At 37.1% G+C, this 27,325-nt stretch overlaps 1 protein-coding gene across 1 annotated transcript in view; it reads right to left on the bottom strand.

Annotated features, from left to right (window-relative positions):
• The window catches only part of DMD (dystrophin), a 1,831,916-nt gene that overhangs the window by 1,253,150 nt on the left and 551,441 nt on the right, over positions 1-27,325 (bottom strand). The window contains exons 14-17 of the mRNA XM_087813416.1: positions 18,813-18,914; positions 18,579-18,686; positions 11,711-11,890; positions 235-410 (exon numbers count right to left, since the gene is read on the bottom strand). Coding sequence (XP_087669542.1) covers positions 235-410; positions 11,711-11,890; positions 18,579-18,686; positions 18,813-18,914 — 566 coding nt within the window. The remainder of the gene's footprint in view (positions 1-234; positions 411-11,710; positions 11,891-18,578; positions 18,687-18,812; positions 18,915-27,325) is intronic.

The raw sequence follows: 27,325 nt of genomic DNA, 5'->3' as shown, positions 1-27,325 counted from the left end.
CCAGAAAGTATTTCCATCCAGCATTCTGTTTTTGTTGGGATAGTGATTGTCTGGGAAAATTTTAAAACTCACTTCATAATTCCTCTCACTAACTTACCTGACATGACAGGCACCTGAGGCTTGTGGAAATAATGTTTAAGTAAAAACACTGCCATAACAACAACTGAAAATGAGTTTTCCTGTTAAATGACTACTCTTTGCTTAAGGATAAAGCCAGGAGTAAAATCCTCTCACCTTTTCCTAATTTCGGAGTCCACGATAATCTGCCTCTTCTTTTGGGGAGGCGGTGGCGGGAGATCCTCTTGGGCATGCTTTACCAGGATTTGTTCCCTCGTAGTCACCATAGTTACTGTTTCCATTACAGTTGTCTGTGCTAGTGATGGCTGCGTGGTGGTGACAGCCTGTGAAATCTGTGAGAAGTATTGAAATAGAGGTCACACGTCGCTTGAAAGACCTCAGTAAAGACTGCTTGCAGTGCTGAAGGAAAATAATGAAACTGCTCCTGCTTGCTGGCAAATTGACCTTCAGATCAAAATAGCACCAAAATGAACCCAAATCAAATTGTTTTATCTAACTTATGTTGACTGAAATCGCAAAGGAAGGTAATCTCAAAACCAGAAGTAAACTAAGTGCCGCCTCAATTTATTAGTCAAGTTATGGGAAACAAAGGGGGCAAAGGAGAAAACTCAGGGTGTCATGCTGACATTTAATTAGACATACTGTTTAAAGTGTTTACGACGTTAACTTAAATTTTACTAAGATATTCCAGCACCAACCCCACTGCCTGGCACATTGTACATGTTTATGAAATAATTTGTTGAATGCATCTTTGATTATCATATGTAGTGGTTATTTACGGCCTATATATTTTTAAACAAGATTATTTGAACTTCATAAGTGACTTTTTATTCAAATAAGTGAAATGTCCTTTAAAATTACAATAAAAGTGCCTATTATCCAGAAATACATTCAAGCTGAATGTTACTCAAATGCTAAAAAGCACACTATTCCTTGTTTGTTTTAATTCAGTGAATATGTTAAAATATTTGAGTTTTCCAAAGTTAGCTTTAAAGAGTCTTCTTGGTTTAAAAACACTGACTTTCTGTTCAGACCTGTTAAAGAAAATTAGGCACAGATCATTATTTTTTGGAATAATATGGTTTGTGACCCAAGTCATGACAGACTACTACCTCAGTTCATGGACACTCCCAGACAGACAAGTCATAAGAGTAAAACGCCCTCCTTCCTGAACCAATTCTCTCAGTCCTCCTGTTATGAGGATTGAAAAGTTCCCTCTTGGGATGTTAATCATTAGCCTTCTAGTGACAGAAATTACTCAGAAGGTCTCTTTTCAAGGAGACCAAAACACACCTGTATTGGATTCACCTATAGGTATTTATAGGATCTGGTTGGGGCCAAAATTAGTTTTATTGATTTTCCTGAACTTGCCAAGAGACACAAAAAGGTTCTGTGGTAACTTCCCTTGCCTCGTATCAAATAACTGATTCCTTCAATGAGTTTCTACATGTGCTGAGCACAGGTTTTACCATCTCTAAGATGTCCGCAGATTCATTATTCAGAACCAATCACTTCACTTCAAACAAAAATTATACAATGCATTGACAAGTTACGCCAAATGAAAGCAGAAAGAGAGGTTTTTTTTAATGCTTAAAATATAACCTCAAATTTAATTGCACACTACACAAAATGACTATTACATGATCAAATGAAGCTTACCTTTAATCAAAAAGAAAATGTAGCTTTTAGTAGGATTCCAAGAGCATTTCGTTTTTGAGCCATGAGCAAACTTTTTTGCACACAATGATGGATTGAAGAGAATATTGTTCAGAATTTCTAATTTTATATGTGCAAGCACCAGAATGCAGAGATTCTGAAAATGCAAAGCTATTTTTTGCAGTTATACCTAATGTTATGGAAATCTGTGTTACTGAATGTTTGGCTATGAACTTAATTTCTGTAATTTTATATTTTCTTACTGGTACCTATTATGAAATTGGGTAGATGTGCCCATGAACGGTAAAGGAAAAGGGCAACATGGTATACTATGAAATTGCATTTAAGAACACAGCAGACCTCATAAGAAAGAAAAAATAATCATTTTTAATAAAATAGCAAGACACAGATCTGTAATTTTTCTATGCGGTATTCACCGCTGTACTGTAATTGAAAATAGCACTTCATTTCCTTTGGGATGAAGAAATAGGAAAACAACTCTGCATCAATGCTGTAAATATAGGATATCATTTGTTATGTATAACAAATCAGTAATTACTTTCAACACCTACTCCATATAATAAAAATAAAAAACAACTGGTCATGTACTAAATTTCCCCACAGCTTTTCTTCGCCATAGACACTTAATTATATGTCAGAATCATTAAAAGTATGTGACACCAAACTTTCCCATTTGCCAAGATCTATACACCTAGCAGGAAGCCTGCCTTACCATGAATTGCCTCGCTTAAAATTTGTTTTGAACCCTGGACCAACACAGAGTAAGCTGAGTATTGTTTCTGCATAATTATCTTAAAGATCTGAAGCGTGAATATCATGACTCTGATACATCTTATTTCCAAGCTCTATAATAAATACCTGTTGTTTGCTAGAATTAGATTTAATCTGATTGGTGGTCGAAAGCCTAGATTCCCTGCTTTGGAAACCATTTTCATTTAAAGCAATCTAAAGTTGTGCAAGTTACTCAGCAGCCGAATCATTTAATATTTCAATTAAATTACAACGTGTATGGAGCATGGATCACTAGAGGACATTCAGAAAGGAATAAAGTGGGATCTCTATTTTGGGGGAATCTAATAGTATAACAGTGAAGGTGACAACCACACAAGTAATTATGAGATAAGATGAGTGTCACATGAAAAAAATGCAAGTATACAAAATAATTACATGCACTGAACACACAGTAAGCAAGGAAGTTTCTTTTCAAATGTTACAAAAAGAAATTTTCCTCAGCCAGTATCTTAAGCTTTAAATTTATTTTTATGCTAAAGGCTGCATATAACATCTATCCCTGTTCACAGAGTCATTTAGAACAGCAAAATGCTGGAAATAGCCTAATGCCAGTAGGTGCTGGTTTAAATAAACTATACCACACACGTGATAAGGGATAAAACATCGTGCACGTTTCAAGTATTTTCAAATGTCACTGGAAATTTTTTACATTACAGTGCTGAATAAATAATGCAAGATAGAAATATTAGTGGTTATTTTTGGCAGAGAAAGCACAGATCATTTCTACCGTGCCCTACGTATTTCTGTACTCTCTATATTTTCCAACATTCTGCAATAAACCACTTCCCGCAAAATGTTGCCTCTATAAGCAGAGAAAAATTTCAAACTCTTTTTCTAACTTATTCTTTTAAGTCTATAATTCCTATGTATCTTTGGAATCATAATCCTGTCATCCAAATACATTAAAATTAGGACAACTAAACATGATAAGAATGATTTCCCGCCTTCACTAAAAGTTGAGTGGTGCAAGGTGAAACTGAGAATGCAGTGTGGTCTGGGCTACACTCAACAAGCTTTGAGGCTGCCTAACTAAAGTCTTATCCAGCCACCTTTCTCCATTTTGCTTATGAGTGTACTGAAAGTTACTCTGAAATGTTCTCATGAAAATAAAATGTATTTGTGTTTAAGTCTTGTATTCCTCTGAGCTGTCAATTAATCAGCCCAGTAAAAATAGAAAAGAGTTAGTTTAAATTTATTTGTCTTTAGGTTTGGAAGCTAGTTGCTCTTTTTTTTAACTTTTTATTAAATTTATTGGGGTGACATTAATAGGATCATATAGGTTTCAAGTGTACATTTCTATGACACATGATTTGTGCATTGCAATGTGTGCCCACCGCCCAAAGTCAAATCATTTTCCGTCACCAAATATCTGGACCCCTTGACTCACCACCACAGCCCACCCCCTTCCCTCTGGTAACTACCATAGGCTCTTACAGTGATTAACAGTAGAGGTGTGTGAGCCAGGTCCTACAATTCTCAAACTTTAGGTCCATAGTTCCCATACTGCGATATTTGGGGCAGGTTAGTACTCTCTCAGAGCTCTGAGTTATTTTCTTTATATGTAAAATAGGAATGAAAACACATCTCTCACAGGGATGTGGCGAATGTGGTGGATTCGTGGGTGTGCAACTTCTGCAGGCACCCAGGTCCCCTCACTCAGAAGGACTCCACACTTGATTTCATACTCTCTTGTCACCACTTGAAATTCTTAATAATGTTTCAACAAGAAGCCCCACGTGTTAATTTTGTAGTGGGCCCCACAAATTATATAGCCAGTCCTGGTTGCAAGAATTAAATTATGTAATATCTGAACACAATAAGTGCTCTCTTGATACATACTGGCAATATCGACTATCTCTTCTAAATGTTCAGAGAAAATTTGGGAATTTTTTTCTATACTGAACTTTCTAACTCGTAAGATTATGTAGGTTGATTTCCAAATGTTAAATTTTCCCATTGAGAGAAAAACCAGAAAAGCATCTGTACAGTCTCTTGATAGTTCTAGGGCATATATCTTCTTGCTGTAAGACTGTACAATTTTGGTGGGTCTGGAGAAACCAAACTGCTCTCAAACAATAAAATTCTTCCTTACCACCTTCTCTTCCATTTGTTTAAAAATGCACATTTTGAAGAAGAAATATATGTACATTTAAATACATTTAAAGAATATAAAAGGCATACAACGAAAGGAAACATTTCTTTTCCACCACTGTGTGCATTTTCTCAGGGGTAACTAGTTGTATTTATGACCTATTCTTATATTTTAAATTAACTTCCTTGGTGCTGATATTTTTCTTTTCTTTTTGGCCTATCTTCTTAGTTGCATCTTTTAATTTTCCACTGAATTATTTAAATATTCCTACCCTTCTAAGTTCCTTGGGGTTAAAGACTTCTACTTCTTGCCTTGTGAGATATTCCACTATTTGAACATTTAAAGAAACTTACAAAGAGAGATTCCATAATTGAAAAGCAAAAAAATATATAAAGAAGGATTAGTTACCTAATTTATCTTATTTTCATTTTTATTATCATTAAAATACTAATACTTGAAATAATAGCTACCAATTCTGGAGCTCTTTGCATGTCCAAGGCATTATGCTAAGTGCCTTGCATTCATTATCTTATTTAAAATACTTAGACTAGTACGTGCAGTAAAGGCTTAACAAGTGGTAGCTGTCATTACCTGGCAATGGCCCTAAGGCTAAGTATAAACATTATTCCCATTTAATAGATGAGAGGTATAATCTGAGGCAGATACAACTTTCCAGTGGCTAGCAGGGCTATAGATCCGAGTCTGACTGTTCCTTCACCCAACTCTTAGTAGGCAGGCTCACTTGCTGCTACACCGGTTCAGATTTTTAAATGGAGAGTCTCCTTTAAACAGTGTAGTTGGGTGAGCGCGTGTTTGTGTACACAGACATACAGATACAAAGTCAGAAGAAGACTGAAAATGCACACAATGGCATAATCTTTAATGCCTTTTAGCTCTTGATAAATTACAATTAAGTCTGTGCAAAATCAACCAAATGGAATACACCTGATCTCTTTAAAAAATGTAATGAGGTTGACAACCGTGGATCAACACTTTCCTCTGTGTTGTTTGTATGTACATAACCTTAGATCGATGACTGATTTTTAATAGGTATGGAAGCATTGCACTTCTACAGCTTAAAACACGCCGGGTAATCATAGCAATAGCTTCAGCTGGGAACTCGTAGCCAGGCTGACAACTATCCCTGCAGGCATGGCAGCACAAGGCACAGACGTAGCTTACACGCTGCACTTCCCGATGAACCTGGGGTAGCAGATCAGGTGCTCGCAAAGGAAGCGGAGTTATCGACCGGAATTCTGTAAAACGCTCTATCTCATGATCGAGTACAGAGAAATTGCCAAAGCTAAGTGCAGTATACAAAGAGTGTCAGCTACGGTTCATGACAGTGGCTTGGTAACAAAATTGTAATATTAACTGCTATCATGTTTTGATACTGGTAATAAGGCTGTATAATTTCTTGAATAGATACTGACATTGGGATCATGAGCACAATTAGATTAAATATTCATAAGATATCATGAAAAAAGTCTTTCTCCTATTTGAAATAAAATATTGTATGATAATTAAGAACGCTTTTGCTACAAAACTGTTCCATTTATGCACATATTTCATCTCTCATTTCAAATTAGCTTTTGTACGAATTGACAGAAAGAGGAGATACACGTGGGCTTCAGGATTCATATTCAATACAGAATTTGAGCAACTATGTGAATTAACTGCATCTGAAGAAATTCAAGAAGCAGTGAGATTTTTTTCTGATCCACCTGACCTTCCTCTACACACCATCTGACTTGAAGTAATAGAACACATTCTGTAACTAGGGATGCAGATTATCAAGCATACATATAGGAAAAGAACTTGCATTTCTCTTTATGTGTAATTTCATTTATTGTCAGTAGATAGCAGATGTATCATATAGATGCTGAGTATTTTATCTTCCTGGAATTTTAATTACATACTCATGATGAGTGAAATGTAATCAGACTGACTCAGACTGACATAGCAGAGATAGTTGGCATCTCTTCACTAATTACTCCAGAGTTTTATATAAAATTTCAAGCAAAGAGAAACATATCATAGACATTTAGAACTGAGAGGACACTATAGAGATCTTCCCAGCCCAAACTTTTCACTTTATAGATAAGGAATGAGAAATTCCAACAGCTAACTCAGCTCTAGTCTCTTAAATTTTTAGTGCCCACAACATTTTATGTTGTTGATAATGAATTTACAACATAAAATCAAGTGCACTGATACACAAGGCCGAATGTCAAAGACCTACTTTAGTTGGAGGTTGCAAAAGCTTATAGTTAATTTCCAAAGTTATTTGAGCTATAACTTCAAAATTTTCTAATAAATCCTTTAACCTAAGCAATAACCAAAAGATGTTCTAGCCTGGCCGGCGTGGCTCAGCGGTTGAGCATCGAACTATGATCCAGGAGATCAAGGTTTGATTCCTGGTCAGGGCACATGCCTGGGTTGCAGGCTCGATCCCCAGCATTGACGTTTTTCTCTCTCTCTCCCTCTCCCTTCTCTCTGAAATCAATAAAGACATTTTTTTTAAAAAAAAAAAAAAAGGTCTAAAATTCAGAATGACTAGTCCATGAATTTAAGACAGAAACCTAAAATAAGTGAGGGGATTTTATTTTAATTCTAGGTTTTATAAAACCATTTTTTTTAATTGGCAGTGGGCTGATTAGAGTTGGAAAGCTTTCAGGAAGCTATGAAAAGGGTTGTCAACTGAAAGGCATTCATGTCTTTTTAATTAAAATCATTGACAAAAAGAAAACAGGCAAACCAATTGTAACTACATTTCAGGTATCAATAGAGCTACAAAATAATGCTTTGAGAATAGGTGCAGTAAAATGATACACAAAAAATATCAATGGAAAGTAAAAATAGGATCTCTAAAAAATGAGAATAAACTCAGAAAAGACAGGCAAATAAAGAAATTTTCATGTTAATAATTTTGCATCTCTGTTTGCATATCTGATACTATGAAAAACACTGGCTTATTAACTTCAACTCTGTTTTACACTACTCATGTGGCTGGCAAGAGTTTTAAAACTCTCAGCAGGGCATAAATGATATAGAACAGATACAGACACATGACCCCTTTCTCTGTCTGCGCATCTATGAATACAGACAGACATATGTTGCATAAACATATACTCTTATGTTCGAAGATAGGGGAATTCTGAGTGTATTAATTTTATCTTTGAGATACTTGTGATCATAGTTCAGAACACTGCAAAAATGGTCATTAGGAGTACGTGAAATATTCATGAAATGAGAATAAAATCTATGGACTTAGACGAGTCATAGAATGTTTCATATTCCTGGCAAAGAAGATAATTTACTCTTAAAAATCACAAAACTACAGAACTTCTGGACTTCTCTAGATAGATACATTCTTACAACTAAATATTTGATGCCAGTTTTAATATAAATTACCACAATAAATTATAAACCATATGAATAATGTGCCTTATAGACTCACTAAACAGTATGACTTTCCACAGTATATATGATTTCAGTTAAATTAGGGAAAATAATATTTCAAATCACTTGAAATATATTTAACTTTAAAGTACTAACTATAATAAATTCTTAACTATCATATTTCCTAATTATAATCAAGATAAAAATATGTTCCTCAGGGTCACAGCATTTAGGAAAAAAGGTATAAATTTCAACAAGCATACTTATAAAAAATTGGGAGGAAACATAGGATCACCTGAATATTTAAATATTGAATCCAGGGTATATTTCATTTGCTCTCTTTTCTAATTTTAAATATCAACATAGCGAGGATTCTTCTTCTTTCTAACGTTTAGAAACAAAAAATAAATTATTTAAATGTCTAATCACTACGCTGCACACCTGAAACTAATATAATATTGTATGTCAACTGTCACCAAAAATAAATTAAAATTTAAAAAAAGAGAGTATCTCTGTTTTCTTGGGCTGCTTTCTCATCAACTTAAGTATCCTCTGCTTGTGTCCAGATATTATTCAAGCCAACCTGACTTTGAAATGCAAGAAAGCAGCGCTCGCAGTTGATTTTTTCTCACATTTTGATCTCTGGCCGTGCTACTGTTCCATGAGGTCAAAACTGCTCAAAGCTCTGACCTGAGCAGCGGTCAAAATTTCGGGCACACAATGTTCTTTGTATGAGCCCAATCAGCTGCCTTGTCATCTCAGTCGCCGTTCCTACAGCCTACTGGATTTTAACCATCAGTGGAATTTTGTTCCTTCTTTGTAGTACCAATCATTTCAAAGGATTTTTTAAAGACTGAGTATATCTATGGGGTCATTAATGAGGCTGATTTCTTTGCCCCCTTGAACATGCTGGAAGATGTGCATACAAGTGAGCTTTGCTCTTCAAAGGCACGACCTTACCCTCAACATTCTTGGAATTCTTCTTATGTAATTTTAATTTTGATCAACCTGACATTCAGGAAAGAAAATCAATGGCTTTTTTAAGTTATAAGATACTATTTCTTTGCTCACTCGATCTCCTTTTAATTCCTCTTTCCCTGGTGAGCTACATTTTTTTTCTTCCTAAAAGCTCCAAAACTCCCAGCAATGATTTAGATCGGGGCTATGCCTAATAGAAATCCATGTATCTGCTTTTGGTCTCGTATAGAATTGTACAACTGTTTGAAAATTAAAATTAATCAGAGTGAACCACAATAAGCCCTCCAGGCTCACTAAAGAGTAGGCCTTGCATATCCAGAGCGCCTTTGTTCCCCTCAAATGCTTTCACTTCCATGGCTTATTTTACCCTAATCACCTGGCACTGAGAAAACAGAGCAGACGCATGTTGTACTGTGTGCTGGGCATCATTTTATAAAGAACTGTACAAACCACAGCTGTTTTACTACAGATTTAAAGTTCAAAAATAAGAGGCTAAGTACGCTGCCCTGGGTGGTAGTCTCATAACTTCCACGCCATTAAAAATAAGGGTTCTAAATTGTTGGGGTGTTGTTTTTACTAACTAGCCTAATAAATTCGTAGCATTTTTATGAGATGTGCAGCCTCTTCAGAAAGGAGTGTCATTCCAAGAAAATGAGTATATTTCACTACTGTATCCCTAGGAAGGTCTCCATTGTCCCCATTTTCAGGCAGCATTGCGCAAGACCAAAATGCGGGAATTGGTATATATCTCGTTATCTTGCTAATTCAATGTTTTTTAAAAATATGGTCAGCAGACTGTATGAAGGACTGCATGCAGATTACTGGCCTAATGAATGGGAATTTCTGAGCACAGAGTCTAGGACTATGCATTTTAATCAGTTTCCCAGGCAATTATTATGCAGACTCAAGTTTAAAAACTACTGCATACCCGGCCGGGCGTGGCTCAGCGGTTGAGCATCGACCTAGGATCCAGGCGATCAGGGTTCGATTCCCGGTCAGGGCACATGCCCAGGTTGTGGGCTCGATCAATGACTCTCTCATCATTGATGTTTCTAACTCTCTCTCCCCCCTCCTTTCCTCTGTCTGAAATCAATAAAAACTACTGTATATTATGTAAGTGAGGGAGAACATGACCTATTGTTAAGTTATATCTTCATAAACATATTCCTTTAAAGGGATGCATTCCAAAACACCTTTCTTTATGGAATAATGTCATTCCTTTGTAACATGGTAACTAATCATTTTCCAGCACCAGTAATCTGTGGAATCAATGGATACATACCAGGGGGGGTGTAGGAGAGGGTAAAGGGGGTAAATGGTGATGGAAGGAGGCTTGATTTAGGGTGGTGAACACACAGTACAATATACAGATGATGTATAATTTTATTAACCAATGTCACCCCAATAAATTCAATAAATTAAAAATAAAATAAAAGTTTTTCAATGCCTCACATATTTATTACACAGATGCCAATGGTATCGCAACATAGCCATGGTCAGATCTCATATAATAAGAGGAATGGTGTTCTGGTAGTAAAATCACTATTAGATAAAGTAACTGCTAAAATAGTCAATGGAAAACAAATGGAATTTTTATTAGAGCCCAATGATTGCACAGGAAATGACTGCAATTTATATTCCTTCAAATTTTAAATTCTAAATATGAATTTGATTTTAAAAGGAAGCTGAACTGTGATTGAAAATCATGTATTTTGTCTGCTCATATTTTCTTAAATTGTATTTCCAGAAACAATACTTCAACCTTCATTTCTTCATCTTTCAATGAACCTTTCCTAACTGCCACTTATCAGATGTCAAATCTCTAGAAAACAAATTCTCTGCCCTGTCTCACAACAGAGGAGACATATGCCTAAAGCTATTGAATGTGGTCATTGCTGTAATAGAGATGTGTGCATGGTGCACTGAGCTATGAATTGTGACCAGTTAGTAAAAGTTGGCCTCTATAATGCAAAACAATATGACAAGTTAAATGACTGCCCATGATTCCACCATCTGACAACATCAGATAGTAAGTTTCCACTTTAAAAATATCCCCTTTTCTATAAATTACCAAAATTTTTTGAATTCTTAACATAAAAGCACATTATAACACTCCAAGTGTAACTTAGAAGTTTTCCTAATCTACAGCCAATCTGGGTTAGTATAACTAAGCCACATTCATGACTTTATGAGTCAACAATCTATGGCAGAATAGATTGTGCCACAATCAGAATAGGTTGTGACAATGAACAGATTGTCACTTGCGCTAATACAAAGAGGTCTCTAGTGAAATCACAGGATCTGTACCCTAGTCTGCTCCTATCACAAACTTTCCTTGGACAATTAATTTCTTTCCTCATGGTTCTCGGAATCTATGATTTGGTGTTAGACTGAGGACACAGTTCCCTCGCAATTTCGCCAGCTGCTCTAAGTCACTCAGATCCCCATTCCGCTGAAGTGGGAGGTCTTACACGCTAGCAAGAATTAGTTCAGTCAATAATCACTCACTCCTCCACCCCTCCCACACTTTCCAATATGGAAACAACCATGAGAGCCATGCTTTTATTCAGCTAAATACCTGGCAAGACTAACCCAATGGCATCCTCTGTAGGGTTATGGTATTGCTCTCTTAATGCATTAGATTTCAAAAATCTCTAGGAACACTGATGCAGGATAATGAGTATAACTAACCTGTGCGGAACTCTTTTCAAGTTTCTGGGCTAAATTATCCCAGCGCTGGGCAAAGGTGTCCAGCCATGCTTCCATCTTTTGTGTTACCGATGTATTTTTCAGTGTTGCAAGAAGATCTTGGTTAAGCGAGCGGAGTTTGTCCAGGGTTTGCTTTTTCTTTTCTAGATCTGTTTTCAAAACCTGTTAAAACGAGAGAACACGAAATAAGCCTAGGCTACATTTTATAAAGCACTACGGTTCCACCTGTTTTGCATGCATTTTCTCATTTGCATAGATTAAAAATACCGTAATCTCGCCTGCAAAGGACCAAGATCCCATAAAAATATCAGTAGAAAATTAAAATCCCAATAATCTTCCCAGGGAGCTTGAAGATAAAAAAATAAAAGTCAGATGTAGAATGAACACCTAGTAGAGGAACTTAAAAAGCTACCTTAAAATATTTGAAGAACTGCAGAGTAAAAAAGCAGCCTTCCTCCAAAAGGCAAAAGAGCGATCAACATATGGAAATTACTTTTTAACATTTAACAGAAGAGTGAATGGCATGGCTCTTGAATGTTAGTGAATTTCCTCTTAATTTTTAGTAGAATACAAGTGAAATACCACATGCCAGGAGTACCAAAGAGAAGATGGTTAACTGAGAAGATGCGCATGGTTAAAGAGCCTTCCCATTCTGAAATGCTGTGATCAGCTGGTTAAATTTGCAATATTACTCATTTCCACAACTTTTACATTATTTTCGTTATTTGGATATAAAGCCCTTGTGATGAAGCTTACTGACTTTTAAATAGTTTAGCATCTATTATTCCATTATTTTTGGCTCTGAATAATTACCTTCTAAAACTGACTTTTGAGTCCATTAAGTAAGTAATAGAACTAAGTAGCTGAGTATGACACAAATCCTTTGGGATGACTTTGTATGTTTTCAAAATGCGTATGTGTTTTATGAAGTAATTTTTATACCATTCTTATTTCCAAAGTTCCTGTGAGTTACGGACGATTACACAGGCCCTTTGGTTGATATGGATAAACAAAGTAGCACGTGTGAAGTCGGCAGATCAGGGCAGCTTATTCCTTCACCGTATCACCCTGCACCTTGGAAAATCCATTTTCCAGCCAAATTCTAGTCCCTGACATAACTTGTAAACACAGATTTAGAGGAAAGGAAGTAAAAAAATTATTTGATGGCCCTTTACAATCCTGTCTTGGTGGTGGGAGCAAGTACAATGAACACAAATAAACTAAACTGTGAGACCCATCATTCCAAAACAAATGCAAACGTATTTAAGAACAACTAACATTACATATGGCCAAGCAACTGTCAGGAAACAGACACACCAATTGCTCATAAACTGCAGTGTCATCAACACAGAGAAATCAATGCACACCCCTGTAAGGGACACTTTAGGGATCAGATTTGGGCATGCCAAGTGCCTCGAAGGCTCTGAAATCCAGAAGGCTCTGGGGTCTCCTTCAGTGAACTCGTCCTTTATCCACAATCTGCTTCTCCTGGGGTACCTTACAGTGCAGGCTTACTGGGGGCCCTTTTTAGAGAACAAATGCAAGCTCTGAAGTCCACTGCTGATTTTTCCTCAATAATTAAGTTTTTCCACTAAGTGTGAAAGACCAAAACATGAGTTAAGATAAATATAAGTTGAAGTCATATCAAATAAAACTCTTAGTAATAGAGAAGTTTGGTACATTCATTTTGTGTGTTAAATTCCCGTTTGCTTTCCTTCTTTTAAGTTTAAGTGCATGCTTGGACTAGCAGTAAACCAACAGTTTATGCTCCCTGCCTAGAACTGGGGCCCAAACTTGAATATCGGTATAGACTCCTCCAACTCTTTATGGTGTCTCCTTTTCTTTTATTAACTTGTGATATTTATTTATTTATTTATTTACCCTCATCTAAGGAAATGCTTGGAGAGAGGAAGGGGAGGGAGAGAGGGAGAGAGGGGGAGAGGGGGAGAGGGGGAGAGGGGGAGGGGGAGGGGGAGGGAGAGGGAGAGGGAGGGAGAAACCAATCTGAAAGAGAAACATGGATCAGGTGCCTTCTCCCTGAACCTACAACCCAGGTATGTGCCCTGGCGGGGAATAGGCCTGGCGGCCTTCTGGTGCACGGGGCTGTGCTCCAGCCCACTGAGCCATCCCAGCCGGGCGCCATGCATTTATTTTGCTGTAAGCCATATTGAGTTCTTTTCGGCAAAAGGCATAATAGAAATAAAGACATGCATTTAAAAATAGAAAGATGTAAGTATAATCTTCTTTGGCTTTCTCAGAGTTTAAGGAATGATTTTAAATAGCTGTATGTGTAAGGCTAAGAGATGAATTCATTATTTAAACTAAATGTGTAATGAGTTGGAAACATTTCAGACAAAGAGTCTGAGAGTTATGTTTAAAGAACAGGAAATAATTTGCACTGGAAATTTATGGGTAACCTCATGCTACCCAAACAGGTTTTCATAGATGATGTATAAAACTAATTGGATACCCAACGAGATTTAGTGGTAAATGAAACTAAGCCTCCTGTGCTGACACATTAAACCAAATAAAGAAGCATTTGGCGAGCATTACAAAAATAAAGGGGAAAGTCGCCATTAAATACAATTAGGAAAGATACACTCATGGCAAAGTAAAAAGAGTGTTGTTGTGAAACTGTAGAATTAAGGAATCAATATATTTTTATCTAAATCTGTATGACAAAAATCACTATACTAACAAAAGCTTCTATCTAGTAAAATTCTGTATCTGTGGTTTTTTTAATGGTGATGGCAGGTTAGCTGTTTTGCCTCAATTTGTTTCCTCTTTGCTCTGGATCAATATCTCTCTGTCTCTCTCTCCCTGGATTCTCCCTCTCTCTCCTTCTGTCTCTGGATCTGTCTCTCTGCCTGAATCTGTCTCTCTCCATAATCTCTCAGTTCCTGAAGGACTCTCCTATCATAACCAACAGAGGGAGAAGACAGGAAGTCCATGGTGGTTCCAGATACAATGAATAATAGTAATTAATTACCTTCTCCCACCTATCCTTGGATTTCAATTCTTCTCAGCGTGGATTTTATGTGGGCATGTTAAATAACTATGATTTAATTATTACTAATTACTCAAGTATAAAAAGTCTTTCTGCCTATCTAAACCTGATCATAGGTCTTTGAGAGCCAGAGAACCACAGAGCTCTAGAAAACTCAGGAGGCAAAAGGAAGCTCCAGAAAACTTGTAGAAGGCAGAGGTCAGCTAGGATCTCAAGGGAAGAAAAATCTTTTATTTTCCTAGAAGCCAGGCACCTGTACCTACCTCCAAGGTAGGCAGGAAGGTATAGTCAATGAATCAGATGGGCCAGTCGTAGAGATGGGTAAGAGACAGCTAAGCTGCTCAGAAAGACCAAACAGACATGTTCTATCCGGTCGAGGTCAGATGATTTGAAGTGAAAAAAAGAATGTATACTGACGAAAGGCCCAGGGAATCTCCACCGTACTCTCATCAGAAGAGAAACGCCAGGAAAATTTCTCTTACATGGCAAAACTGATTTCTGAACCTCTTTATGTGCAGTTACTTATCTATATGTGAGAAGTACTCCAGTTTATTCAAATCACCTGTTGTTACACTTCGGCAGACTGATGCACTGTGGGGGTTCTCAACTTGAGGGAACATCAGGTTGCTGGGCCCTACTTGCAGAATTTCTGAGTCAGTGGGTCTGAGTTGGGGCCTAAGAATTTGCATTTTTAACAAGTTCCCAGGTGATGCTGATGTTGATGCTGCCGGTCTGGGGACCACAATGAGAACCAGTGATTCTCCCTGGATGAATTCTTTGAGGGTGAGAACAGAAACTAAGGTCAAGGTAGCAAGTCCTGATAAAAACAGCACCATCAAAGGGACTTGCTGAGCTCCCGTTAGCATTCCGTCTCTGCCATTTGACTCTGCAGCCGCCTGAGAGCGTCTCAGTTCCACAGGACTCCTGGAGCCTGTGCACATGACACTGTCTTAGGTCGCCAGGCTCCCCAGAGATGACCTTCCCTGGCGCCACCACCAGTCCTTCAGAGCATCTTGCACACTTGTAGATTTGGGCCTTCCCATGGTAGCCTACATTTTCCCATAAGTCTTAGAATTCCCCTCATAAAGGCCACAGTTCCTTCTCTCCTTTTCTTTTTATCCTTTACAACAAATAAAACTTCTGTTTGGACCATAAAAAAAAGACCGATGCAATTTGGATAAAACTACAGATCTATAGGAAATGAAAATACTTGGCTCCCCATCTCCCACCTCAAATGAAAAGCAGGAGAAAATCCCGTGGGTTATTACTGATAATATTTCAAAACCAATTGCACTGATTGTATATAAAAGAGAGTTCAAGCACACGGCACCTATACCTAGGTATGTAGCAGGAACTGGTGACAGATGGCACCTGTTTTGGGTCTCAGATTGTGACATATTTTAATGAACATTAAATTCTTATTCACTGCCTGAGTCAGCAGGGGAATTTTACCTCAAATTCTACACCAGCTGTCAGGTTTTGTTAATTGGCTTAAACTATCAAACGGTAAGACTTATCCATAACACATTTTCACTTTGTTCACAAGTAAGGTGACATAATTTGAATTTTAATAATACTGGAAAATTATTGAGACTTTGCTAAGAGAGCATTCTCAGGGCCCTGAGGCTAATAGTCCTTTACACACACAAATGTCAACACAGTGGCATATGATCGTTCAAAATCACAGTTCTCAATTACTTTTAGTTTTTGTCAAGGAATCAAATGATATGAGGAGTTCTGAAATGGCTTAGAGAGCCTGGACCTGAGCCTCGATGTCTTGGTGCTCACCTGAACTCTGCTACTAATGTTCTATGACACCTTCTATTCATGCCACGTGGCTTTTCCTGGGCCTCAATTTCCTCTTCTGAAATAACCTTCTCTCTCGCATCTTCATGCCCAATGCTTCTTTAGACTAGTTCCTCTAATTGGTCTCCTTACTACCAAAAGTCTCACCACCAAAGAATATTCCAGAAATGCAAATATGACTGTTATCAAACTCTCAGCATCCCCCATCAGCTGTAGAACAAAACTACAAATATACCACTGATATTTTCTCATTCTGTTGATACATATATGTTACTTTTTGGAAACCTCTCTTTAGTCACGTCATCACTCAATAAAGCATATATTCTTTGAGGAATGATTTCTTATCAATAACAAGCTAGCTTGTAATAACTAGTAATACATAAGTGAATCTATTTTAAATTAAAAGCTAAGCCCTAGCCGGTCTGGCTCAGTGGTTAGAGCATCGGCCTGCAGACTGAAGGGTGAGGATTAGAATGAATGAATGAATGAATGAATGAATGAATGAATGAATGAATGAAAAGCTTAAGTTTAGTAATTATGGAACAAAAAATATATAATACAAATAAATATTTCTAAAATGGTACAAATTGAACAGGGGAAATTTATTTAAGGATAGTTTTTTAAGTAAATGATTTAATTATCGTGAAGTATAATACATAATATAGAGAGATAAATAGATTCACTTAGGTAAAATTATGAAACATTATTTACAATAGACCTTTGTTTTATATTAGAGTTGACAGCAAGTTAGCACTTAATAGAACCAATCAAAAGGAAATCCTAATTATGCAATATTTTACTTGAAAAATAAAGTTTAATATTAGATTGCCTCTCCTTTACTAGAAAATAGTTAAGATTCACAGTGAAAGAGAAGTTTTAGAGATCTTTTTCAGTCCTGTAAGGTTCAACTCAAACTGAAATGGCTCAGTGACCACTTCCCAGACAGTATTTGTACTGCCAAAGTTCCCTCATTTCTCAAAACACAGGCACTTATTATAATCAGTGGCATTGGTTTGTTTCACTGTTTTTTGTCTTGCTTCTCAAACTGGGGTAAAAATCCCTTATATGTGAGGATAATCATCTCCTGTACTTCTCACATTTTTCAGAGAATCTACTTAAGTCTATTACCTTAGAACTATACTGTTTAGAATTTTATGGAATATTCACATGCATTTCCTAGTGTTACTTTTTAAATATTTTATTTTATTTATCTTAGAGAGAATGAGGAAGGGGGGGAGAGGGAGGGAGAGAGGGAGAAAGAGAAAGAGAGAGAGAGATTTGTTGTTCCACTTATTTCTGCACTCATTGCTTGATTCTTGTATGCTCCCTGACCAAGGATCGAACCCACAACCATGGTGTATTGGGATAATGCTGTAACCAACTGAGCTACCCAGCCAGGGCATTAGTGTTACTTCTTGTAAATTTTAACTGAAGTCTTATTTCAGGTATGCTATATTTTTTCAAGAATACAATTTTGTTTGAGAAAACAAAGCTCATCTACCTATATATTATGGAATTAATGTTTGTATCTCTCTAAAATTCATATGTTGAAGACCTAACCCCCCATATGACAAAAATAGGAGGTAGACTTTTGGGAGGTAATTAGGCTTAGTTGAGGTTCTGAGAGTAAGAGCCTCCATGATGGGATTAGTGCCCTTCTAAGAAGAGGAGACACCTCCACCTCCAATCATGTGAGGATACAGCAAAAAAGGTGCTGTCCGGAAGCCAGGAAAAGGGCCTCACGAAGAGACCAGCACCTCAATCATGGATTTCCCAGCTTCCAGAACTGTGAAAAATAAATGTCTGTGTTTTAAGCCACCTCGCTGATGATATGTTGTTAGAGCAGCCCGAGCTAAGGCACTATAGCTTTCCCTATTTCAATAAAGAAAAGTAATAATATGATATCATTAAATAGACTGATCTAAGCAAGAACAAAGAACATTTGGTTTAGGACAGAAAGAATATAAAGATGAAATAATGCTGTTAATATAAACTATTGGGGTTTTTAAAAATGACCGAAAGCTAAAAAATACATACAGCCATTTTCTGAAGACTTGATAACATCTCACTTTGATCCTTAAAGCCACTTGTGTGAATCTTGCTCATTGCATCTTCTCTTTCGGACAGCCACGTACTAAAAAGGCACTGAAAGAAATCAAGTAGTTCCCAAAAAGAAAATAATAATTATTAAAGTAGACTATCGTATTTTTCCATGTACTCATTTAGCGTCTCTCCACGTCTTTGAGGGGTGCCATTTCCCACATGACTCACCTGTTCTTCAGTAAAACGCTGCCATTTTAGAAGTATGTCTTGCAAAAGGACCCAGCGATCTTCTGTCCACCTACAGATGTTTGCCCATCGATCTCCCAGGACCTGGGGAAGAGACGACCCATCGCAACATCAGCAAACAACTAAATGTTTACTGAATTCCATTCGAAATGGCAAGAATGAGTTAAGAAAGTATCTAATTTTGAGTGTCCTACGTATTCGAGGAGTTGTAAAGGACACGCTGCCTACTTCTGCTTGTGGCTGATAAGGCTGCTCCTTCAGCTGGCCTTCCATCATTTCACTCACTCTCTCACCGCACATTGAAAAGCAAAGATACTGACAAGAAGTCTGAAGCAGTTCTCATACCACTATCTGAAATGTGTCCACAGTCAATGTAAGATAGCAAAGTCATAAAAATAGAATTAAAGAGAATTTTGCATTGATGATATATAAAATGTGTATCTTTCTTAGGTCGGAAAATACACCCCAAAGAATGAAAGTCTATTAAATACAATGCCTAAACACACCCTTATTTGAAATGACCCTGTATAATTAGTGTTATTTATATACTGATTGTAGAAGAAAATCATTAGTGATAAAATATATCCACATGTAGATTTTTAAAAATTATCTGTATTACTATTATACAGTATTTAAAATGACTATACTGCATCTCTAAACTAGTCTAGTGAGAAAACTAAAATATTCCCTCAGTAATAACTGCCAGATCTTTAGCATGTCACTAACATCTTTTTTTTAATTATTATTATCTTTATTGATTTCAGAGAGAGGGAGAGAAAGTGAGAGAGATAGAAACATCAATGATGAGAGAGTCATTGATTGGCTGCCTCTTGCACGCCCCTCACTGGGGATTGAGTCCGCAACCCGGGCCTGTGCCCTGACCGGGAATCAAACTGGGATCTCCTGGATCCTAGGTCGATGCTCAGCTGCTGAGCCACACCAGCAGGGCTCGCTAACATCTTTGTGTACATGCTATTTTAATGTGTAACATAAATCAAGTACCAGTGGTTTTTAGATAAAGAAATATGTGTTGTAATGCTTTCTGCGAACAGGAAGTATTTGATGATGAAAAATGTATCATTTATTTCAACTCCATTATGATGCACTTCAGAGCCTAAAATTTCTACTCTTTTGATTTACTCATAAATAAGAGAATTATTTTCCCATACCTACTGGATCTTTAAAACTAGACTGACGGTAACCAGACGTAACATAGTGATCATTTTGTAGTGTATACAAGGATCGAATGATTATGTTGTACAATTGAAAGTAATATGATGGTATATACCAATTCTACCTCAATAAAAATAATAAAGTTAAATGACTTTATACACTCAAAAAAAACTGGAAGTATCTCAAAATATGAACATGTTTTATTTTGTATAGAATTAGAGATAGAAGAAAAAGGTTTGTAACTTATATTTTTTACAAGTATATTTGGCATCTAAGATAAGCCTCATTATAATTTCTACCTTACTTGATGCTACATGGTTGGATTGATCCACCTAGAAGATATTAATATATAATTCAAATATTACAAATGTAATTAGCATCATAACAAAATCCAGCTATTCCTCTGTGTCACTCAGCCACAATCCCCCCCTGGTTTTTACAGCCTGAAGTTGTGGGGATTTCTCTTCCTGGCACTGGAACCCTGGGCTGGGAGCCTGGTTGGGGCTGGGGCCCCTCACTCCTCTGGGAAACCTCCTCCACTGAGATTTCCCTCCCAGTTTTAAACTGCCACACGTGGGTGTGGGGCCAGCTGGTTCCATGATTCCGCCCCTCCTACCCTCCTGGATGTGCATCTTCTTCGATTCCCTAGTTGTAGGACTTCCATTCAGCTAGATTTCAGGTGGTTCTGAATGACAGTTGTTCTGTATTTTAGTTGTAATTTTGATGTGGTTGTGGGAGACGGCAAGTACTGCGTTTACCAATGCCACCATCTTGCCCAGAACCCCGAGACCCACCTAATTTTTCAAATATTTGTCTAGCCCGGCCCGCGTGGCTCAGTGGTTGAGCATCGACCTGTGATCCAGGAGATGACAGTTCAATTCCCGGTCAGGGCACAGGCCCGGGTTGCGGGCTCCATCCCCAGCAGGGGGCGTGCAGGAGGCAGCCGATCAATGACTCTCATCATTGATGTTCCTCTCTCTCTCTCTCTCCCTTCCTCTCTCTGAAATCAGTAAAGGTATATTTAAAAAATTTGTTTAATCTACCATCTTTTCAAAAAGGGAGTCCCATGCATGAGTAAGGAGTAGGCAATGGACATTTTACTACAGAGTAAAACGATGACATACTCAGTGCAGCTCAGTCACAGTGTTTTCAGTTTTTCTTCAGAAATGTCAAAAATCTTACTGCTTTCATCATAATGTAACTGATTTTTGTATTTCTTTTTATAATTTTACTCTCTACATTTCAATTATGTTAATTTATGACGGAAGCCATAGCACTGAAATAGTGATGCAAGATATCCACAGAAAATGCGCTATCCTAAGTCAATGAATTCAACAATATTAGCCATTTAATTATTACAAGCTGGTAGTTGTGATTTTTTTCTAAAACATATTAGAATGTCTTTTAGTGAACTTTTCTAGTGGCCATGTCAGTGTGCATCAGGTAAAATGGCATGTAATATATCTATTAATGGATTCATTGTGAAAAAAATTACCTTCAAATAGAGAAAATCTTACCCCTTAGCTAGTACACCATCTGCCCTATTTGATGATGTAATGTAAAAGGGAAAATTGCAGCCCTTCAACCCCAGTGGAGATGGGAGTCAAAGGGATAGACTCAAACTGTAGCATTATCTTTATAAATGAAAGAAAATGAACTGACCCTTCCAAGTAGATAGAACATCTGCTCTCTAGTACTATAAGTCACAAAACTGTTGTGTCCGCTGAAGCAGCATCTTAGGTTTGTTTGTAATCTTATAGACGGATGTTTACCACTTATTTATTTGTGGAAAACATCCTATAAAACAAATCCCAAAAAAACTCCATATACTAAATTGCTTAAGATTATTAAATTTATAGAAATTCCAAAATATATTAATGTGATACACTTTACACTGCAGTTTTTTACTGTATAAATGAGTCACACAAAACTAATATTAAATATTCTTTTAGGTACATAATCAATATAGTTAATACAACTATTTTAAGAATGTTATTAAGTGTCCTTTGTATTCAAATAATTATAATGGATAATTTTGATAATTCATTAAGCAAGTCTATAATTCAGCCAATATTTAATTTAACTTACAGTTAATGGTAGTATCCAACTCATTTATCACATGAATTTATTTTAAAAACAAATATTAATTGAACACATAATATATGTTCCAAATTAACAGAATAGAGATGTTATAGAAATAAATTCCTAAAATTCATATGTTGAAGCCCTGTCCCCCTTTAATCCAGAAAGTGACTGTATTAGGAGATCGGGCCTTTAAGTTAAAATGAGACTGCCCTGGCCGGTGTGGCTCAGTGGTTAGAGCATGGGCCAGAGCACGGAAGGGTCTCAGGTTCAATTTCCTTTTAAGGGCACATACCGGGGTTGCGGGTTCACTCCCCATCCCCAGTCAGGGAGCATGCAGGAGGCAACCAGTCAACGCGTCTTTATGACGTCGATGATGTTTTTCACTTTCTCTCTCTCTCACTCTCCCTCCCTCCCTTCCACTCTTTCTGAAAACCAATGGAAAAAAATATCCTCAGGTAAGGATTAACAAAAAAAAATGAGACTGTTAGGGTGGGCTCTAATCCAGTCTGACAGGTATCTTTATAAGAAGCCGTTTGGACACAGAGAAAGACCCCAGGGATATGTGTGCACATAGCAGAGATCATGTGAGGACACAGAAAGAAGGCACCTGGCCATCTGCAAGCCAAGGGGAGAGGACTCAGAAGAAACCAAACCTGCTGACACCTTCACCTTGGTTTTTTACCCTCCAGGACGGTGAGAAAAAAAATTCTGTTGTTTAAGCCAGCCAGCCTTCGGTATTTTGTTATGGTATTTTGTAAGACATTTAAGAGAAGCAGATTCCATGGCATTACAAAATATCTCACATAACAAATTCTTAAAAGTAAAGATATACTTACAGTGGAGAGATTTTAGAGAATACATTTCAATTAGCAGAGTAAAACTGTTCAAATAGAGTAGATTTTTAATCATTAATTGTGATTAAATGTGACTCAACCTCCCAAATACAAATATGTTATCACTTTACAATTTTGGTTTATGTGGGGAAGGTAAAAGTGTCTAGAGCCAAACAACAACTGGTTCAACAATTGGTTAAATTACTAATATGCATATGCCCTTTCAAATTACAAAAACATTTTAAATACATAATTTTCCTATAATAATTCTGGCAATTCTTTGTAGGGCTGGTATTATTATCCACAAAAACCCCAATGAAATCAAGTGATTTTTTTCAGGAAATTTATGGCTAAATTATTTATTCGTTCTCAAAGAAAATAAACATACTAACCCCTTAAAGAATTGCTTGCTACAAATATTAAACAAGATTATGTATTGGAAAGCAGTTTTAATTTGAACAGAGTTATATAAGTATTGGTGGTTATTTACATTTTGCTTGATTATAGTATTTATATCAAATTTTCCAAGAACCACCAAGGGTCATGTATTTTACTCTACTCACTCTAGAAAGGTACTTACTAACTTTATACAAATAGATGTTTAAACTTCAAGTATATTCTTCTTTAAAGATTTCTACCACAAGAGAGCATACGTTCCACTACTTAAACCTATCTTCCTCTCAGAAAACTCTCAATGAAGGGACTCTAAGTCACTTCTGTTAGAATGCAGGCATGGTGCTTTTTACTAATCTCAGTAAAGTTAGATAAGGGAATCAGAAATTGCTTGATTGTAAACTGTACGTATCTGCTCACAGGTAGATTTTTGTAATGCCATATGTGCAAATATAAATAGTTATACACTGTGCTTGAACTCAATGGATTTATTTGCTTATTGTTTAGAAATACTGGCCCTAATCCGAATTACAAAGGATGGAGCTCAGCAATTGGAAGATCATCAGTCCAGCCCTATAATCACTCAAAGATGCTGGTTCAGATCATTGCCTGGAGGGATGTAACCAAACTGTTACACAAGTAGCAGGGATTGAACTGAATGGGATTGAGAAGAAGCTAAATACCCGTTTTAAAGAATCAATGCATTAGGATTAGAAATCTTTTCCCTAGAGTAAAACATCAGTGTTTCCCTGAGTTTCTATTTAAGTATATGAATCCCTTGAACGTTTAAAAAGAATGCATATTTTTTAAAGCTAAGTAAGCAACACACGCAAATTAAAAAGAATTATAACATCTCATGAAGTGGTAAAAAGAAATGAATTTTTATTTATGTCCTAATTTGTTTCGGCAGTACAAGAAGCTAAAGGTCAGTTCAGTTACTCGAACCCATTTTCGAGGGCTAAATCACAACTCCATTATCAGCTCTGCTCAGATTTGCAATGGGAAGGATCTTTCGCTCCCATTTAATTCACATCTCATATTGTTCTACATGCGAAGGACATTTCTCATCTGAGTTCCTTTGTTTGCCTGAGCTGGCTTTTCAAAGCAAATGTACAAAATGGCTATCAAAAGACCATTTGGATAAAGGCAGTGAGGAAAATTTGACAAGCCTGGGAGGTGAAACTTAAGCACCCTGACCCCTGAATTGATTGAAGCCAGTGGAAGAACATGATAGCTAAACAGTGCCCATCGAGAGCAGCATTACGAGACAAAGCGTTCCCAGGGGCGTGTCCACTAAGGAAGAAGCGGTTATGCGCCACGGACCACACAAAGCAGCAGCAAGTGGGGTTTCCACGGGAGGGGGCGGCAAGCAACCCAGCTCATTGTATTGCAGTTCAAGCCCCCGGAATATGCTTCCCAGCTAAATGAATTTTATGTGTAATGAGGCTTCTAAAAATAACTTATTTCTTGATTTTTCATTCTTACTTTATAAACAACTGCACAGTTAAAGGGGAGAAGCAACTTCATCTTACCAACAGTGAACTAGAAACAAAATCGAGTAACTCACTGGCAGCAGTAAACCCGCACCGTGCTGAGGCTAGAAACGGGGCAGGGTACACCCAGTGACTAATGTCGAGCCAGGCCTGTGATTGTCTTCTCAGTTCTGCATCTTTTCACAAACTGTCAACCGAAGCAGCAGACCACAAAAAGGCACGGCTTGTGGCTTCTCTGTCTACCATATGGCCCAGGGCGGGAAGACGCGTCCTAAATGTATTAGGAAGCGCTTACTGGAGGTGTCTCTGCACAGATCGTTCTCACTGCTGCTGCAATGATCCTGTAAGAAGTCCTGACTGAACTCAAGGGACTCAGTACTGTCACTTTCAAAGGTGCGGTTCACAGAGGAGGAAACTGACATTCGGGTGGGCTGGGCAGCTTGTCTAAGGCCACAGAGGTCACAGGGTTGAGCATCTGGGATTTGCCCTCAGATCTGCCTGGCTACAAGCCCTGTAATATTCCATGATGCCATTCACTGAGTAGAGCACACAAGATTTAAAAAAAAAGATGCCTTGTAATTTCTGCTCAAAGCCTACAGTAAGATGTACAAACGCTGAATCCTTTCTGAGTCTTTTCAAATTTAATTTTAGCAAAAGTTTGACTAGATTTAACAAAATATTTTACCTAACCCACTTGACAAGGATCTGAAGACTAATGTTATAATTTCATCTTAAAATATTTTGACATTAGGACACTGTATTTATTTAAAATATTAAACACAAATCAAAAAATACACTTCCAGATCAAGAAGATGTGCTCTTTGCAAGAACTGATTTTTAAAAGGTAAATATGACTGGCTGACTCACTAATGAAATTCTGCCTTGGTCATTATGCTAAAAATACAGTGAGATTTTTAACTTGAAGCATGTTTTTCTGTGCTGTTACAGTCAGTTCCATATATTACTTATTTTTATGAGTTCATAAAGTGCTAATGAATAAATCTGGAAAGGCTGTGTTGTTGTTGCTGTTATTATTTGAGGGCTATTATTTAATGTTGGGTGGCAGCTTAATAAACTTTGTATTCTCCAGCTCCCACTGGTCTATTCAATAGGGAGACCAGAAAACACAGAAATCCTACGGAGCATTCCAGAATGACAGCATTTTTCCCAGCATTCATTCCATTCCCAGGCATTCTTTGGTAGCTTGGGGTTTTACTGTCCGGTCCTGTTTCATGCCTCCCACCTCTCAACTTCTTGGGGCACTTCTCACCTTTGTGCTTCATGTCTTCCTGAGTAATACATGAATTTCATACAGTGTATAGATGTCTCAAAGCTGAATACCACCACTGGAGTTATCAATATGGGGCTTTTCTCCCAAGTATTGTCTTACAACCTTTCTCTTCTTTCTTCTTTAAATAACTGCCTACCAGTGTTTATGGTAACAGCAGAAGTATTTATGGTGAATTTGAAGACTCGTAGGAGGTGAGAGTCACATGGGAAAGCCTGTCCTTTCAACCTCAAGGTCTAGATCTTTAATATTTATAACGGGCATTGTCATACAGTGGAATCTATGAATCTGCTCACCTGCTACACATCACTAGGCTTAAAGTACAGATTGTATGAATTCCTGTCCCAGATTTACTGTTGCCCAACTTGGTAATATCTGTCAGGAAACTCAAATCCTGCTATTATTTAGTTTTCCCACTAGTGAAATGGAGATAATAGTACCTGCTCTGGGAGCCTCCAACCTAGCTCACTGCAAGGGTCAGACAGAGGTCAACAGATGTGAAAATGCTCTGAAAACTGTGATGAATTATGGAGGTGCTTGTGATTGATAAGAATTTAGAGATTAATCAATGGAAAATCAGCTTTTGTCTCCAGATGTGATAAATCTAGAGCACAAAAGAATTTCAATACAGAATATAGTAAAACATGTCAGCATGACACTAAAATTACTAGGTATTCATATGTTACCTAGAGTCTATTAAGACTTACATTTTATACAGGAGTTGAAAATCTTTTACTTTTACATTTTTAAACCAGGAGAGTGCTCCAATATGTGACTTATTTGTAATCAAGTGAGTGAAAAACATATATCCCTCTGTGCTTCATTCTAACTGTTGACATTGGAATAGTCCATGTACAAGAAATCTCCAACTCTAATGTGTATACATAATAAAATGCACAAAATAATCTAGGTGTAAGAGGATGGGAAGTGATGTGGACTGTGGCTAAATGGGGAGCTCATGCTAAAGGGGGCAGAGCTATTTGATTCCTATTGCGGTTAATACCCAAGAAAACAGGCCAAGGATCATCGGATTACATGCTTTTTCCAAGAAGGCTAGAAAGTCATAGTTTTGTATCACATTTCCTAAATTTCAAACATTGATAACTAATCAAAATAGTAAATACCATGAGGACTGAATAGAACTTTATATGAATATATTTATAATTTTAGATGTAATAGACAAATTCCTAGAAATACACAAACTACTCAAACTGACCAAAAATGGAAAAC

Source organism: Miniopterus natalensis, chromosome X, assembly GCF_054644295.1.
Source record: "Miniopterus natalensis isolate mMinNat1 chromosome X, mMinNat1.hap1, whole genome shotgun sequence".
Taxonomy (NCBI): domain Eukaryota; kingdom Metazoa; phylum Chordata; class Mammalia; order Chiroptera; family Miniopteridae; genus Miniopterus; species Miniopterus natalensis.
This window is presented reverse-complemented; position numbering and strand designations above follow the sequence as displayed.